The sequence below is a fragment of the Lepidochelys kempii genome, chromosome 3 (genome assembly GCF_965140265.1).
Source record: "Lepidochelys kempii isolate rLepKem1 chromosome 3, rLepKem1.hap2, whole genome shotgun sequence".
Taxonomy (NCBI): Eukaryota; Metazoa; Chordata; order Testudines; family Cheloniidae; genus Lepidochelys; species Lepidochelys kempii.
Genome location: NC_133258.1, coordinates 94,213,222 through 94,232,088, shown reverse-complemented (window position 1 = coordinate 94,232,088; position 18,867 = coordinate 94,213,222). Strand labels below are relative to the sequence as shown.

General features: G+C 40.0%; 1 protein-coding gene across 1 annotated transcript in view; it reads left to right on the top strand.

Annotated features, from left to right (window-relative positions):
- Positions 1-18,867, top strand: part of LOC140908987 (uncharacterized) — a 153,132-nt gene that overhangs the window by 79,591 nt on the left and 54,674 nt on the right. Inside the window, exon 19 of the mRNA XM_073337200.1 lies at positions 14,542-14,580. Within this exon, the coding sequence (XP_073193301.1) occupies positions 14,542-14,580 (39 nt within the window). The remainder of the gene's footprint in view (positions 1-14,541; positions 14,581-18,867) is intronic.

The following is an 18,867-nucleotide window of genomic DNA, read 5'->3' as shown; positions in this document are numbered from 1 at the left end:
GGCAGCGCAGAAGTAAGGGTGGCAATACTGTACCCTCCTAAAATAACCTTCCAACCCCCTTGCAACTCCCTTTTGGCTCAGGATTCCCAATTTGAGAAACACTGGTCTCCCCTATGAAATCTGTATAGTGTAGGGTAAAAGCACACAAAAGACCAGATTTCACAGGGGGAGACCAGATTTCATGGTCCGTGATGCATTTTTCATGGCAGTGAATTTGGTAGGGCCCTAGTGATGTGTAATGACAAAAGGCACCAGGGCTTAAATAGTCTCAAACTATTTTACACAGAATTAAAACCTAGCAAAGAGAAATGGTCTTGAATTATCATCCCCCAGATACATGACAAAAAAAGAACAAAGGGGGATGTTCTTCATTGCATCAGTCCATTGGTCTGCTCTCGGCAGAAGTGAGTTAGAATTAAAAATGTATTGTTTTTTAAAAAAGGCAAGTCTGATGTAGCATATTGTGCCTAAGATATTTGAACTGTTACTTTCTGCTTCTGCTCTTGTAAGGCTATGAATGCTGTGGGAATCCATTATATGGATCTAGCAGCATTTGACATGTCCCGAATGTTTGCCTTCAAGTGATCAGCCCTCCGTAAATACTTCAGATCTGATCTTTGGATATTTGTTTGTTTTTTTCTATGTAAGTAATAATAAAGGAAATGCCTATGCAAGAGCTGTAGGTGTCCTGACAATTAATCTAACATCATAAAACATCCCGAAGATTCAAGTAGAAATAAACTAACTCCATTTCATCAGCTAGCAGTGAATCACTTACAAAACAAAGCTCCTTCAAACCACCCATGGCTTAATTTGGCCTATTTCAAAGTCAGACTAAGGGGCATTTGAATACTCCAGGCCCCATTGACTTTTCCTGGAGTTGCTTATGTTCATCACCTTTGAAAATCAGATCCATGGCATGCTACACAGTTCACAGAAGCTAGAGTATTTGGTCAGACTATTATACCCATAGGATAAAATCTTGGCCCCATTGAAGTCAATGGAATTTTTGCTAGAATTTCGCCCATAATATATATCATTGGAAAGCATGTCTTCAATGAACCCTCACAGAACATAGATCTAGTTACTACCTGGGTCAGGGTTATACAGGAGGTCAGACTACATGATCACAGTCATCCCTTCTGGCCTTGGAATCTCTGTTTTTTTCCTCCCTGCAGTAGATAGGTGAAAGAGAAAATATTTTTGTTAAATCATAGCCAAATTTTGCAATCAGTCAAGAGTCATGAATGTGAGACTTACAGTATGGTGGATGCAAAATCTGAAAACGAAGAAAACACCTTATTCAAAACACCTGTTCAGTGTGCAATGGCAAGCAACATTGAAAACAAAATGTTACCAGAATAGGACAGAAAATATTGCTGAAAATGTTACATATTATTAAAATATCATAGTATAAGTATCCCCTTGATTAATATGTTCAGTACTGATCACCATATATTCCAAAAGAAGATATAGCAGATGTAAAAGGGCACAAAGGTGGTCAACTAATGATCAGAGGCATGTAAAGGCTGCCATGTGAAAGTGTAAGATTGTTTAAAGAGAAGACAAGGAAGGGGAGAAATGAGAAACATGAAATCAGTGGTAAAGTAGAAATAAATTGGGTGCTGTTACTAACCTTTCCTTTAATACAAGAACAAGAGAACACCTATAATTAAATTGAAAGGCAGCTTATGAAACTGATTATTTATGTATTACATGAAAAGTATTATTTTTAATCTCTGAAACTCCTCTTCCACAAGAGATAAGGGTTAAGATCTTAGTAGGATTAAAAAAAAAAAAAAAAGCGTTAAATACATTTATGTCAATGAGCACATTGATAGTTATATTAGAAAAAATGAAAAAACGGAAGATACAAATCCTCATGCTTCAGGACACAACGCAACCACTAACTGCCTTAGGCAAGGCCTAAGCTAGAAAAGATTTGTCAAGGTAGCTGTACCGGTATTGCTGAGCCGCCAAACCATCCTAGTACAGATGCAGTTTACACTGGCAAGAGTACACTTTTGGTGGTATAGCTTATACCAATTCCCTGAGTGAAATAAACTATGCTGGCAAGAATATGTATGCTGGTATAACTGCTTCTACATTAGGGCTTTTGCCCCTGTGAAAAATAGTCATCAAAGTAATCACATACTCTACCAGACATTAGTGTACCAACAAATGTTTCTTAGTGTAGACCTGGCCTAAGAATAGGGAGAAACTTCCTGTATGGGAAGGTTAATCTGTGATTGCAAATTATGGGCTTTCTTGCACCATCCTCGGAAGTCTCTGCTACTGGTCACTGTGAGACATGCATGACTAGGTGCACTGCTGGTCTGATCTGGTATGCTAGTGATCATTTGCTTATGCTGATATAATAAATACAGCATTTCCCCTACAGTTATGTGGAAATATTATAATTATCACGAGTAATAATAAGAGCTAGTTGGAAAAGGGAATTATTTCCCACAGAAATTCCTGCTGGAAAAAATCCTCTTGAAATGCGTTGAATAAAAAATTAGAATTTTTTAAGTGAAATAAAAATTTTCATTTTAATTTTGACTTCAAATGCCATTTTTAATCACAAAGTTTGGGATTTAAAGTATTTATGGCTCCTCCCCTTTTTTAAAACTGTCCCTCTTTTTTCTTTTGGAAAAGCCGTAATTAAGCAACAGTAGACTCAATTTCACAAAAAGTAGTACTTTCAGCCTTGTTTTTGTTCTCTTTATTATAGGGCAATATGTTACTTGTTTATTATAGGGCATCTCTTTATTATAGGGCAATATGTTACTTTTGTTATTTTAACAGAAATTTGCTTTGTCTTACCCCAACTTAAGTCTTGTTAGTGAATGGTGAATAGTGAATTTGACACAATATACCAAAAAAGGAATGGCCACATTTCAAGTCTGCCAAACTTGCAACCCAAACATCATCTTTAACAAAAACAAATGACGTGTAATAATATTCTATACACTTGGGCCAGAAAGATTCCCATTTACCATTGCAGAAGCATGCATGTTTTGGATCATTACTATAGAGCGCTGCACTTTTTTTTTTTTTTTAAAAAAGCAACTTTAAAGAAAAGTAGGGCAGAGCTGCATATATATAAACCCTCTCCTTTGGAGCTAGTCCTTCTGCTGTTGAAGGCAATTGCAAACCTCCCATTTGACTTCATTGGGAACAGGCTCAGGTTGTATATGTTATGCAGTGAAGCAACCCAAACAGATGAGATGAAAAACAGTCACGTTCCACAAAAAAAAAAGGAGTACTTGTGGCACTTTAGAGACTAACAAAGCTTATGCTCAAATAAATTTGTTAGTCTCTAAGGTGCCACAAATACTCCTTTTCTTTTTGCGGATACAGACTAACACAGCTGCTACTCTGAAACCAGTCATGTTCCAGCCACCCAAGTTTATGAGAAGGTAAATCTTATTCATGATGTCTTTAAAGATTGGGATTCAGTTCAATTGCTTCAGGTTCCTAAAAGTTGCTTCTGTTTTTGCTGTTCTGTGTGACAGAGTTCATAAATCATTTTTATCCTCTGGAATTCATATATAAGCAGTGCTTTCAAAAGCAAATGGAACTAACCCAGTGATGCTGAATGGGTATGGCAGGACATTGACATTTTGTCAGAAAAGTGTAACCTCAGTGTGTAAAGTGGTTTTAAGCATCCATATGCAATGCTGTGCATCATTAGCTCTTTCTTTCTTAACATGAAAAGTGACGTAACACAGAACATACAAACAGGGTTTGAGAAAAGTCTTCGTAAGAGAAAATTGTTCCAGTGAGTTTGTGGGCCCATTGCGCTGTGGGAAACCAGGAAGAGAAGTTTCCATTTACTCCTACTGATGTTCTTTCAGTCAGAGTGACAGTATTCAATAAACAGGGAACTATTTTAATAGATAATGTCATTACAACCAAAGGAACATCATGGTTTGTGTAGCATTATGTCACATTAGATAGAAGATGTCTAGTTCAGTGTGTTAAGCACATTAGATGTAAGTGACTTCAATATGCATACCTTTGCTAAATTAAACTAATGATTGCAATATGGCGGTTGAATTCATATAGCGTATTAAACTGCATTATGTAATCCAGAATAATAAAGCATTACCAGATATTGCAGTAAGACAAATGTTTATGGTACATAGATATTGCCACACCAGATCAGACCATTGGTCCATCAAATCCAGCAGCCTGTCTGACAGCTGCCCATACCAGATGCTTGGCAGAAACAGCAGCTACTTCAGTGCTCAGATATTAAAGTGATAGGGTCCATAAAAGTACCTAGATAGAGATATATATATTAGAAGGTGTAAAATTCCCATTATTGCAGTTAACATCCAGCTGCGAGAAACTTTGAATATATCTTTAAAGAAAAAGAACAAGATTAGAAAGCATCCCTTTATATAGCTGGAGACTATAATAACCTCGAAAAAGAAAAAAAGGAGCATATTGAATTTTTAAGTTCCAAAAAAGTGTTGGCTCACACAAGTATAAAAAGAAAGGCAAAGAATATGTGAACTACAAATTGTATGTAAGTACTTTGATCTTCTCTTACTCTCCTCTGCAAAAAAAAAAAAAGGATTCAAAACAAACAAACAACTCATGTAAAAAGAAAAGGAGGACTTGTGGCACCTTAGAGACTAACCAATTAATTTGAGCATAAGCTTTCGTGAGCTACAGCTCACTTCATCGGATGCATTCAGTGGAAAATACAGTGGGGAGATTTATATACATAGAGAACATGGAACAATGGGTGTTATCATACACACTGTAACGAGAGTGATCAGTTAAGGTGAGCTATTACCAGCAGGAGAACGGGGCAGAGGGAACCTTTTGTAGTGATAATCAAGGTGGGCCATTTCCAGCAGTTGACAAGAACGTCTGAGGAACAGTGGGGGGTGGGGATAAACATGGGGAAATAGTTTTACTTTGTGTAATGACACAGCCACTCCCAGTCTCTCTATTCAAGCCTAAGTTAATTGTATCCAGTTTGCAAATTAATTCCAGTTCAGCAGTTTCTCGTTGCGGGTCTGTTTTTGAAGGTTTTTTGTTGAAGTATTGCCACTTTAGGTCTGTAATCGAGTGACCAGAGAGATTGAAGTGTTCTCCGACTGGTTTATGCATGTTATAATTCTTGACATCTGATTTGTGTCCATTTATTCTTTTACGTAGAGACTGTCCAGTTTGACCAATGTACATGGCAGAGGGGCATTGCTGGCACATGATGACATATATCACATTGGTAGATGTGCAGGTGAACGAGCCTCTGATGGTGTGGCTGATGTGATTAGGCCCTATGATGGTGTCCCCTGAATAGATATGTGGACACAGTTGGCAACGGGCTTTGTTGCAAGGATATGTTCCTGGATTAGTGGTTCTATTGTGTGGTGTGTGGTTGGTGGTGAGTATTTGCTTCATGTTGGGGGGCTGTCTGTAAGCAAGGACTGACCTGTCTCCCAAGATCTGTGAGAGTGATGGGTCGTCCTTCAGGATAGGTTGTAGATCCTTGATGATGCGTTGGAGAGGTTTTAGTTGAGGGCTGAAGGTGATGGCTAGTGGCGTTCTGTTATTTTCTTTGTTGGGCCTGTCCTGTAGTAGGTGACTTCTGGGTACTCTTCTGGCTCTGTCAATCTGTTTCTTCACTTCAGCAGGTGGGTATTATAGTTGTAAGAACGCTTGATAGAGATCTTGTAGGTGTTTGTCTCTGTCTGAGGGGTTGGAGCAAATGCGGTTGTATCGTAGAGCTTGGCTGTAGACAATGGATCGTTTGGTGTAGTCTGGATGAAAGCTGGAGGCATGTAGGTAGGAATAGTGGTTAGCAGGTTTCCGGTATAGGGTGGTGTTTATGTGACCATCACTTATTAGCACCGTAGTGTCCAGGAAGTGGATCTCTTGTGTGGACTGGTCCAGGCTGAGGTTGATGGTGGGATGGAAATTGTTGAAATCATGGTGGAATTCCTCAAGGGGTTCTTTTCCATGGGTCCAGATGATGAAGATGTCATCAGTGTAGCACAAGTAGAGTAGGGGCATTAGGGGACGAGAGCTGTGGAAGCGTTGTTCTAAGTCAGCCATAAAAATGTTGGCATACTGTGGGGCCATGTGGGTACCCATAGCAGTGCCGCTGGTTTGAATCATAGAATCATAGAATCATAGAATATCAGGGTTGGAAGGGACCCCAGAAGGTCATCTAGTCCAACCCCCTGCTCAAAGCAGGACCAATTCCCAGTTAAATCATCCCAGCCAGGGCTTTGTCAAGCCTGACCTTAAAAACCTCTAAGGAAGGAGATTCTACCACCTCCCTAGGTAACGCATTCCAGTGTTTCACCACCCTCTTAGTGAAAAAGTTTTTCCTAATATCCAATCTAAACCTCCCCCACTGCAACTTGAGACCATTACTCCTCGTTCTGTCATCTGCTACCATTGAGAACAGTCTAGAGCCATCCTCTTTGGAACCCCCTTTCAGGTAGTTGAAAGCAGCTATCAAATCCCCCCTCATTCTTCTCTTCTGCAGGCTAAACAATCCCAGCTCCCTCAGCCTCTCCTCATAACTCATGTGTTCCAGTCCCCTAATCATTTTTGTTGCCCTTCGCTGGACTCTCTCCAATTTATCCACATCCTTCTTGAAGTGTGGGGCCCAAAACTGGACACAGTACTCCAGATGAGGCCTCACCAATGTCGAATAGAGGGGAACGATCACGTCCCTCGATCTGCTCGCTATGCCCCTACTTATACATCCCAAAATGCCATTGGCCTTCTTGGCAACAAGGGCACACTGCTGACTCATATCCAGCTTCTCGTCCACTGTCACCCCTAGGTCCTTTTCTGCAGAACTGCTGCCTAGCCATTCGGTCCCTAGTCTGTAGCTGTGCATTGGGTTCTTCCGTCCTAAGTGCAGGACCCTGCACTTATCCTTATTGAACCTCATCAGATTCCTTTTGGCCCAATCTTCCAATTGGTCTAGGTCCTTCTGTATCCTATCCCTACCCTCCAGCGTATCTACCACTCCTCCCAGTTTAGTATCATCCGCAAATTTGCTGAGAGTGCAATCCACACCATCCTCCAGATCATTTATGAAGATATTGAATAAAACCAGCCCCAGGACTGACCCTTGGGGCACTCCACTTGATACCGGCTGCCAACTAGACATGGAGCCATTGATCACTACCCGTTGAGCCCGACAATTTAGCCAGCTTTCTACCCACCTTATAGTGCATTCATCCAGCCCATACTTCCTTAACTTGCTGACAAGAATACTATGGGAGACCGTGTCAAAAGCTTTGCTAAAGTCAAGAAACAATACATCCACTGCTTTCCCTTCATCCACAGAACCAGTAATCTCATCATAAAAGGCGATGTATACATTGTCCCCAAATGTGAAATAGTTATGGGTGAGGACAAAGTCACAAAGTTCAGCCATCAGGTTTTCCGTGACATTATCGGGGATACTGTTCCTGACGGCTTGTAGTCCATCTTTATGTGGAATGTTGGTGTAGAGGGCTTCGACATCCAGAGTGGCCACGATGGTGTTTTCAGGAAGATCACCGATGGATTGTAGTTTCCTCAGGAAGTCAGTGGTGTCTCGAAGATAGCTGGGAATGCTGGTTGCGTAGGGCCTGAGGAGGGAGTGTACATAGCCAGACAATCCTGCTGTCAGGCTGCCAATGCCTGAGATGATGGGGCATCCAGGATTTCCAGGTTTATGGATCTTGGGTAGTAAATAGAATACCCCTGGTTGGGGTTCCAGGGGTATGTCTGTGCAGATTTGTTCTTGTGCTTTTTCAGGGAGTTTCTTGAGCAAATGCTGTAGTTTCTTTTGGTAACCCTCAGTGGGATCAGAGGGTAATGGCTTGTAGAAAGTGGTGTTGGAGAGCTGCCTAGCAGCTTCTTGTTCATAATCCAACCTATTCATGATGATGACAGCACCTCCTTTGTCAGCCTTTTTGATTATGATGTCAGAGTTGTTTCTGAGGCTGTGGATGGCATTGTGTTATGCACAGCTGAGGTTATGGGGCAAGTGATGCTGCTTTTCCACAATTTCAGCCCGTGCATGTCGGTAGAAGCACTGTATGTAGAAGTCCAGTCTGTTGTTTCGACCTTCAGAAGGAGTCCACCCAGAATCCTTCTTTTTGTAGTCTTGGTAGGAAGCTCTCTGTGGGTTAATATGTTGTTCAGAGGTTTGTTGGAAATATTCCTTGAGTCGGGGGTGTCGAAAATAGGATTCTAGGTCACCACAGAACTGTATCATGTTCATGGGGGTGGAGGGGCAGAAGGAGAGGCCCTGAGGTAGGACAGATTCTTCTTCTGGGCTAAGAGTATAGTTGGATAGATTAACAATATTGCTGGGTGGGTTAAGGGAACCACTATTGTGGCCCCTTGTGTCATGCAGTGGTTTAGATAGTTTAGTGTCCTTTTTCTTTTGTAGAGAAGCAAAATGTGTGGTGTAAATGGCTTGTCTAGTTTTTGTAAAGTCCAGCCATGAGGAAGTTTGTGTATATAAATCTCCCCACTGTATTTTCCACTGAATGCATCCGATGAAGTGAGCTGTAGCTCATGAAAGCTCATGCTCAAATAAATTGGTTAGTCTCTAAGGTGCCACAAGTACTCCTTTTCTTTTTGCAAATACAGACTAACACGGCTGCTACTCTGAAAAACTCATGTGTTTGTGTGCATATAGTCTATGTGTACACACACACACACTTAACTTTTGTTACATAACATGTGTTCCACATTATCGTTAGGATGACATAGAACTTACAGTGGTGACACAGTGTAGTAATACTAGAATAGGGAAAAAAGCACTCAGAATGATAAGATGGTGACAGATTCACACTATGTGAGACCTGTGAAGTTTTGGCTTATCAGATAGGAACTTGAGAGAGAGCATTAAAATTCTCTGTAGAACAGGGTAGATACTGTAAAAACATTGTCTAAATATTTGTTTGAGGTGCACAGCTGGAGACTTCATATCTGCACAGAGGAGATGCAAGCATCATGCCTCCAGGAGCTCTGGAGCAAAGGTGCTCATTAGTAGCCCTTGCTACATCTTTTGAAAAATTGTGGCATGTGGTCCTCCAGCACAGCATTCCAGATGGTGTCCAGTGTGAAGACTGGGGGTTGGCGCCTTGGCCAGGCCTCCACTTTACAGATATGCCACCTCTGAGGTACTGAATGCAGCAAGCAGTGTTAGTGTCACTTGCCAGTGCTTAAGGAGTGCTGACCATGATGGCTGTCTGCTCTGCAGAAGCAATGAAAAGAAAAGTTCCCAGTGACCTCTCCTTCGTCTAAGGCTTGATCTAGAGCTCATTGAAGTCAGTCAGATTCTTTTAGTTGACTTTAATGCCCCTAATATAACCATCAGTTTGGGAGCAAAATGTGCTTCCTAAATTGAAGAATTATTGGCACACTTCCATTATTACCTAGATGCTTACAGCTCCAGGGTCACATAGTTACCTTAGCTTTGTTATTTGGATCTGCAATGCATTTGTATCAGGTGTTACTGATTATCAATTTAATGCCCATGCAATTATCATTTTTATCATTAGTGTTTTGCAGGTGCACAGGCTCATTTCTTTTCATGTTCTACTCCAGTGTACAAAATTTAGCTCTGTATATCTGGCAGTGGCAGCTGGATCTTTTAAATGATCAGAATAGGACAGTCAGGTTATGTAATGCACCACAATGACTTCCTTAGCCATAAAATGCATTGTCATGGATCAAAAACAGGTTCAGAAACAGAAAGCAAAGAGTAGGAGTAAATGGTCAGTTTTTATCATAGCCAAAGGTTAACTGCAGGATGCTCCTTGGTTCTGTATTAAATCCCATGTTGATAAATATTAATGATCTGAAATGGGCATGAGTAATGATGTAGCAAAACTTGCTGATGAAAGTTATTTAGGTTAGTCAGCACCAGAACAGACTTTGGGGAACTTCAGAGAGATGTAAACAAGCTACATGAATGGGCAACATGATGGCAAATGAAATTCATCCTAATGCACATTGGAGGGAAAACGATAGTAATTCCTGGCTCTTACATGGCACTTTTCAGCAATAGATTTCAAAGTGCTTTCCAAAAGGAGGTCTCATCATCCTTATTTTACAAATAGGGAAGCTGAAGCACCCAGTGGGAAAAGTGACTTGCCCAAGATCACTCAGCAGAACTGGGAATAGAACCCAGATCCCTAGTCCTTGGCACTATCCTCTAGGCCATACTACAGCATGCTGTATTAAAATATTCATATACAGGGTTCTAGATTAATTCTATCAGTTGAAGAAAGGGACCCATGCATCATTTATAGACAGCTTGGTGAAGACCTCTGCTCAATGTGTAACTGCAGTCAAAAGGCAAACAAAATGCTAGGATGCATAGGGATGGAATGGTGAATACTATAAAGTGTATAACAATGTCTTTGAATAAATCCAATGGTGCAGCCTCATCTGGAATACTGTATGCAGTACTCATCACTGCATCTCAAAAAGGACAGTGCTGACCTAAATGGGGTTCAGAGAGAGTGAGAGGAAGGGAAGAAACACCTTCCTGTGAAGACAGAAAGGAAATGAATCAGAGAAAGGAAATGAACAAGAGGGGGCATGGTAAAAGTATATGAAATAATGAATGATATAGAGAATTGAGACCAGGAACTTCTGTTCTTCATGTCTCATAACATGAGAACAAGGGGATATTCAATGAAAGTAAAAGTTGGGAAATTCAAAACTGATACTTTTTTATGAAACATGTAAGTAAACCTGAGAACTCATTTCTGCAGGAAACCAATAACTTAAAAATATTCACAAAGGGATTGGATACTTATGCAGATATCAAGAATATCCAGAATTTTCATAATTAATTAAAACAAATTTTTGGAAGATTATTAAACTTTATGCTTCACAGTTTAAGCCAATCTCTAAATATTAGAGATCAAGATGGGATTTATGTTAGAGGTAGAGGTAAATTATCCCACATCTACCTACTGTGGATTTCTTATACTTTCCTCTGAAGTCTCTGGTACTGACAGGATACAGGACTAGATAGACCTTGAATCTGATCCAGTATGAAAATTCCCATGTTCCTAAGAAATACAGGAGGGGGGTCCTATGTTTTTTGCTCCTGAGTGGTACATGCTAGACATGCATGTAGATTAGGGAGCCTTGAGAATAGAATGTGTGCTCTTATATAAAGTTTACCTTCTTTTGTATCCAGTCTAAATTAACTGGTTCTGTTTGTATTTCCATCAATGGAGGAATGATAAGCAAGTTGTATGGTTTTGGAAGAGGAGTGAATGATTGGTGATCTGCTGGAGATGCTAGGATTGAAAGATTCCTTACCCCATCTCTACTTACTCCTTTGTGATATATATGGGGCTTGCTAGATACAGTTAAACTCAGGATTTTCTTCCTCAAAATAGTCTTATCAAGGAAGAATAAAAACAGGCAACAGCATTTCTGGTAAAGGTTTTGTATTGCCCAATTCATTATTCTGCTTTATTTAATTCCCTCCCCTGCCCTAATTTCATGTTCAGAAAAGACGTATTATCCCACATTTGCTCTCAGAAATTAAGCTGGCTTTTATCCGGTGTAGACCAAATTCCCTAGATAATCCATCCATTTCTTAAAAGATACAAACGCATTGCTCAGCTTCTGGAATTATGGTCTTTGTGCACTCTGTCATTATTCCTTGTCATTATAAGTTTAAGTGAGAGCATTTGGTCAGAGCAATGCTATTGGCAATGGTACTCAGCATGAGGTCTCTTCTGCCTCATGAGATTTGTAGAGCATTTACAGTACGTATCATCAGAGAAAAAAAAGTTGATTCCCTTATATACTGGTCACTGTTAAAATATAGCATTTGCAAACAGATACCACATCTTGGTAATACAACAGTTTTTCACTCTATATTTAGACTAGGAAATATCTGTGGTAATTGTGATAACAAACAAGGTTTTTACTATATGATACCCCATCTTTGCGGGGTGGGGGGGAGGGGCGGAGGAGGGAATAAAATCAACAGTAATGAATATTTTCTGAAAGGCAAGAGCCTGATTTCCAATGCTTCAAAATGTGTGCAGTCAGTTACATTCAAGCAAAGTGAATAGAAACTGGACCACATTGTGCCACCCTCCATAAGGCTACTTTACACTACACCAGCAGCACTAAGCAGCCCTATAACCAGCTTTCCCTGCTACACAAACATTTTTCTTATACAGAGGAATATTCAGGTAGCTTATATCTTCTATATCTGGGATATGTCTGGCTCTAATAATGGTCCCTTGGGACAGAGGGACATTACCTGGTGACATAGCTTAGAGACATAGCTAAGGCTGCACTGAATTGGGCCAAAGGCTGATTGAGCTTTGCATTAATAGATGACCTCCTGAGGTCCCTTCCAACCCTGATGTTCTATGATTCTATGATTCATTCATTATCTTCCAGCCACAGATATTGGGCATGGAGTGCAAAAGTGGCATACAGCCAATTTTGTCCCTTCCCCTCTAGCCCTGTCCTGTGTGCTGCTCAGCCAGACTCATGGACCTGGTCTAGTGGTTGTAAAAGATTGTACCCCAATTTTGCATTAGTTTTGCACTGGTGTAAATGCATGCAGTGCATTAAATGCATAGCCAGACAGACCCCAACTCAGAAGAGTCAGAGATTCAATTCAGAAAAATCCTCCAAACTTCAGATGCTTATTTGAAACTAATTTGAATTTATGCAAACATTTCTCTTCCACCTCAACACATCCATCCCTCCTTCTTCCATCCTTCTCTCTTCCACTTAAATTCAACCATATTCTCCATTAATTCATTAGCACTTATTTGTATTACAATAGTGCCTAGAGGCCCAAATCAGAATCAGGACCAGAGTCTGCTAGGCTGGTTTTACCCCCAAAGGAATTCTAATCTTAAAACAAAGTAGGTGAGTATAATACACAATAGGAGTGGATATAAGATCACATATGTACAAAGGTCATTGTGCTCACAGATTGAACCAAAGCTCTGAATCGTCTGACTCTCAAAAGCCTTGAACCTGGCGGATACATTTATTCTGACCTGGTAGTGACTTCAGCTTCCAGAACCCTCGCCGGTATTCCACCTCCAAACACAGTGATCACGAGCTAATCCTCCAGCCTGGCCTAGTAACTCCTGTACATTATTAATAAGGATGCTGTTTCTCAATTCTTGCCCAGCTTCCCACGCAGTAGCCAATAGATTAACAGGATATTTTTTCAGATATACACACAGTCTGCTCCAGGGTCTTGGCATATCTAATAGTCTAGGGCTGGCTGCTGTTGTCATATATCATACATTATGGGGTTTCAGCTGATCAGTGGCATTACAAGATACATCATGCTTCTCTAGCCACCTAAGTCCAGCCCAAAGAGATTTGAAGGTAGCTGCCAGCCTAGCAGAGACATTAATGCCTGCTTGGAAACCCAAAGTAGACTTCAGGATATTAGCATAGGTTGTTGGATGTTGAAGATTGGTTAGAGGGTATTTATCTGCACCGATGTTGAGCTTAAAATAGTATGTTATTTAGTTCACTTGAGTTTTTGGACAGTGATGTTTGCTTTTTCTCTTCCTCGCTTCCTTCTGTGATCTGGTTCACCCATCTGCACTATGTGACAGATTCCCAGCTGTGGTAAATTACCATTGCCTTCTGTGTAGCTGTGCTGAGGATCTGGTTTTTAGGTTCATGCCTCAAGAGAGTAAACAGTTTCTGGTTAAAAACTGTGGGTAAAATGGATTATAGGTAATGCCAAATATAATGCTCTAAATATATGAACTAATGTCTGTGGAAGAATAACTTCCCCTGAAGATTAAGCTAGTTAGTTTGATGAGATGATCCTATCAGTTTCTTGAGAGAACTTTAATTTAGAGCTGCGTAGAAAATGGTTTTCCATCCTGTAAATCGTTTTGAGATTTTGAAATGTTTTTTCCATCTTGAATCAGGATGAAAAGTCAAAAATCACAAAAATATTTGCAAACCAAAAAATAAAAGGGGGAGTTGTTATTCTGTGGGAAGGGCTCTCCCTTTTTTGTTGTTGTTATTGGCAGGTTTCAATTTCATTCCAATTCAGAATTGGAAAACTTTTAAAATAGCGAATAACATTGCAGGCAGAAAAACCATTTCTTCCCTACTTCTAGTTGTAGGTACGTAGAATTTGCAATGAATATGGGAAATTTACTGAAAACCCTCAGTAGCAAGTTCTAATTAACTTCTGTATACTTTACTCTATCTGTAATATGGGTATAAATAAATAATACCCATTTTACAGAATTGTGTGAGATTTAATGAATTAACTGTAAAGCACTGTTGACATCCTCAGATAAGTCAACTGATAAGTACATACAATTATTACAATAGAGTATGTATTACTATTAATTAACTTACTTGAATCACTGCAGGACTGTCAGTAATAACAGACTTTTTTAGCTGAGAGATGGTATAAAAACTGAGTAACAAAAACAGGACACAAATTGAAAAGGATGAATTTTTGTTTTTGTAATTTTAACTTCTAAAAACCTTTATCAATATTTTTCTTAGAACCTGAAGTCAAAAAAGAAGAAAAGCCAGCAAAGCCAGGTAACAGTTCATAGACTTCAACGGGTGAAAGTAGCTCAAGGGAGGGAGAGTCAGAGCAGCAGCAGAAGTACTTACAGCACTTGGTTTTAAGCCATCAGAACACTTGCTGTGATCACACTCTTGAACTTATCACATTCATGGCTAGATCCTGAACTGAAAGACAGGAATAAGGCAATTGCCTTGGGAGGTAGGATACTAATGCTGTGAGACTTGCCCCTGGTTATGGATCTATCATTTAGAAAGAAATGTTCGGGGAATTTGCTATATAGAATCCCATTTCAAAGAGTTTAATATTTTCCCCTCTTTTTCCACAATTATTTTTCTCTCCCCTTCCATGGTCTCTCCCCACAGAAATAAGAAAATATGCATTTTTTACAGACTATCCTTAAGTCAAATAAAAAACCTTCACATTTCATTTCCTTTTGTAATTTTTATATCCTGTTTCTGTTGATTATTTCCTCTTCTACTCTGTCCTCATATCTTCTCCTTCACTGAGATAATTTTTGCAGCAAGGGCAGATGGAGAAATTCTCAGATAGGCTGTTTCCACTGACCTACCTTTCACCAGTATGGAGGATCAAGTTGAAGGAGAGGCTCGTCTTCATCTTTTAAATACTCCTTTTGCTTTAGATATTTTTGGACCCCACCATTAAGTCTCTCCTCAGTTTTAGAATGTCAAACAGCTAGGGCAGCTCAGGGAGAAACAGCAGTAGGGAGAGCGGACAGGCTGTTGCTACAACTGCCAGTACTAAACAAAATTTGCAACTGAAGGAAAAGGGAGATGTTACCTCCAACAGATATCTACCGTTGCTTGAAAGAGACCACTTGGCTCTTGTCATACTTTAATTTCAGCTGCTCTGTGATGCCTACATGGAGAACATTGTCTTTTAGTGGCAACCTCCCACCTATTACCACCTTTTTGCTTATTCTATCATTCTCCAAAATTTGCCAGAGGCCAAAAATGTGTTTCTCTGACTAGCAATAACATTCAGGGGCATTTGGTAGTTTTGGCTTAAGGATAATTTTTTTCCACAGCTGTAAAAATAATAGATGTGCTTAGCCTGTGATCTAAAATCGAGGGGCTCATTACCTGACATGTATCTGGCTCCCTACACACTTGAGTTCAATTAGGACTATATCAGCTTGCATGTATGTCACGTTGCAAACATAAACCATATGTACATGCAGCCCTCTCCAATTATTCCTTATTTCAATACGCACCCTTCGTCTAGGAAAGCAAGAATAATGAGACCTACCGAGAGACGAGTAGTCATAAAAAATGAAGGGGTGAAGATGGAGTGACACTTTCTAATGATGATACATAGTGTGTATAGCATATATCAAATAGGAAGGAATAGGAAAGACAGAAAGGAGCAGAATTAGGCAGGTGAAAGCTAAAGTAATTCATCTGTGCTTCCAAGTGTGAGTAATACTGACATGGCATTCTGAGGCACAGATTTTGCATGGGAATGATGTTCTGACCACTTCAGTTCAAAAAGAAGGGATCTATCTTAGACCTGTGCGACCTGAGCCCTGGAAAATGGACTCCACTTCAGCTGTGCAGTTCACAGTTGAACTTTGACTTATTTCAGTGAAAGAGTTCCTGGATCAGTGAGATGAGCATTTAACCATGTCAGTTTCTAAAGTGAATGAGGCAACACCTCATTCCGACCCTTCATATGAAAAAGCTTCTTAATTCTCCACTTTGTCCATGTTACAGCTTAAGTCAATGTAATTTACTTTCCTCTGAGGTGTGAACTTCCCACTCCCCCCATGAGCAATGTATGATGGGGTAACATGATTTTGGTAATTAATTGATCTTGGGCTATCAGTGGTAAATAGGCCCAATGGCCTGTGATGGGATGTTAGATGGGGTGGTATCTGAGTTACTACAGAGAATTCTTTCTTGGGTATGTGGCTGGTGAGTCTTCCCCACATGCTCAGAGTTCAGATGATCACCATATTTGGGGTCGGGAAGGAATTTTCCTCCAACGCAGATTGGCAGAGGCCCTGGGGGTTTTTCGCCTTCCCCTGCAGCGTGGGGCATGGGTCACTTGCTGGAGGATTCTCTGCACCTTGAAGTCTCTAAACCATATTTGAGGACTTCAATAGCTCAGACATAGGTGAAAGGTTTATTACAGCAGTCGGTGGGTAAGATTCTATGGCCTGCGTTGTGCAGGAGGTAAGACGAGATGATCATAATGGTCCCTTCTGACCTTAAAGTCTACGAGTCTGTGAGTAACTTACATCAACTTAAAGTGCTGTCTACACCATGCTGTGTTGGTGGGAGATGCTCTCCCATTGACATAGCTTCTGCCTCTCATTAAGGTGGAGTAATTATGTCGACGAGAGAGTGCTCTCCTGTCAGCATAGTGCATCTTCACCAGACTCGCTAAATCAACACCGCTGCATCGATGCAGTAGTGAAGACAAGCCCAACTTTCAAATCTCAGTGCATTGAAAGTTGCAGTTCAGGGGAACTGGGACAGTCCAGTAGATTGGTGATGGGATATAGAGTACTTCATCTTTTGGGCACCTTTCCAAATGCAGCTCAAATACAGCAAGTCTTTAGCAACTCACTTCACACAAAAAGAAAAGGAGTACTTGTGGCACCTTAGAGACTAACACATTTATTTGAGCATAAGCTTTCATGAGCTACAGCTCACTTTATCGGATGAGCTTATGCTCAAATAAATGAGTTAGTCTCTAAGGTGCCACAAGTACTCCTTTTCTTTTGGCGGATACAGACTAACACAGCTGCTACTCTGAAACATCACTTCACACAGACCACCAATCTCTGTTAGATCGGACTGGAGAAACTTTGACAGAACTATATTTTGTTGGAATATGCAGTTCCATCAGAACTGAAATGCTTCATGAAATTGGGTCAGTCTGGCCAGCAGTTTGTTTTGGAAGAAAACCAAAGAGAAAATATTTCAACAATGTCAAAACGTTCAGAATGAAATGTTTTGATTTTTCTTTTTGAAGTGACTTTCTTTAAGTGTTTTAAATTTTGTGTTAAATGATATGTATTGTACAAAAATGTGAAGTCCTTTCAAAACAAAAAATCAAAATGTTTCATTCTGAACATATTGAATTATTACTATTACATATTATAATATACAATTTCTTTAAAGAAAATTGATATCCAAACATTGTTTCAAATGATCTGAATTTCAGACAATTTCAAAAATTTCCCTTCATGGAGAATTTCCAAATTTTCAGTTTTCATTCTCATTCGGAACTAAGCCAAATTTTCAGTGCTTCACACAACAGGACTTCCAACTTTCACACAGCTCTAATCTCAGTCCATTTTATAGCACCCCCATCACTCATACATTTGTTGACAGTATTCAGGACTGAATAGGAATGGCAGCTGAATCACTGTGACACATTCACAATGTTGTCTTTCCAGGTCTTTGTTAGGGCATGATAGCAGGGCGTTTTAGGAAGTCTTGCATTGACCATCTGCGCTGCACCGGGGCTAGATTGAGTAACCCATATTCACATTGTTGGTGAGCACTTACTCTCATGAGTAGTCCCATTAAAGTCAATAAGACTACTTGTAGCTGAAATTTATCCCTGTGTACAAGGGATTGTGCAACCCCTGTGATCCCCAGTGGAGCCATATTGGAATACCTAAACAGGACACAACTGGTGCACAGGCCTTGTAAGGAGGAATTTAACAGTGTAAATGCTCAACAACATGAGTAATAGTTGCAGAATCTAGCCCTTTGTGAACAAAAAGAGGACTTCACTCTTCAGTGCTATTGGTCTAGCATCTTTCACCAACATTAAATTCATTTAAAAATAGTTAAGAAAATTAATAATTAGGCCCAGCTATATGTAACACAGAAGAGGAGGCAATAGGAAAATATGTGGGATGTAATTTTGATCCTGTTATAATGAATATGTGATGGCATAGTAAATCTACAGAAACCACAGTTATTGTTGTTAGCTAATACCACACAAGTGAAGTATGAGGAATAGAACACAGGCACTCCAGCTCCAGAATGCAAGCCTCTGCCACATGAGCTAAAAGTCAATCCCTACCAATTACTACTAGTGGCTTTTATCCTTTGTAGGGCAACTAATCAAGATTAGTGGTGCACACTGATAAATATACATTGGTTAGACAACTGGCAAGTACACTACACTATCCCCTCTTATTATGTGGAAAAATCAAGATATTCCACAAACTGAAGAAGACCCAGACTGTAATGGATTTAGGAATGCTTAGCTCCCATGCTGACCAGATAAATTGAAAGGCAGTCTTCCTGTTATTGAAG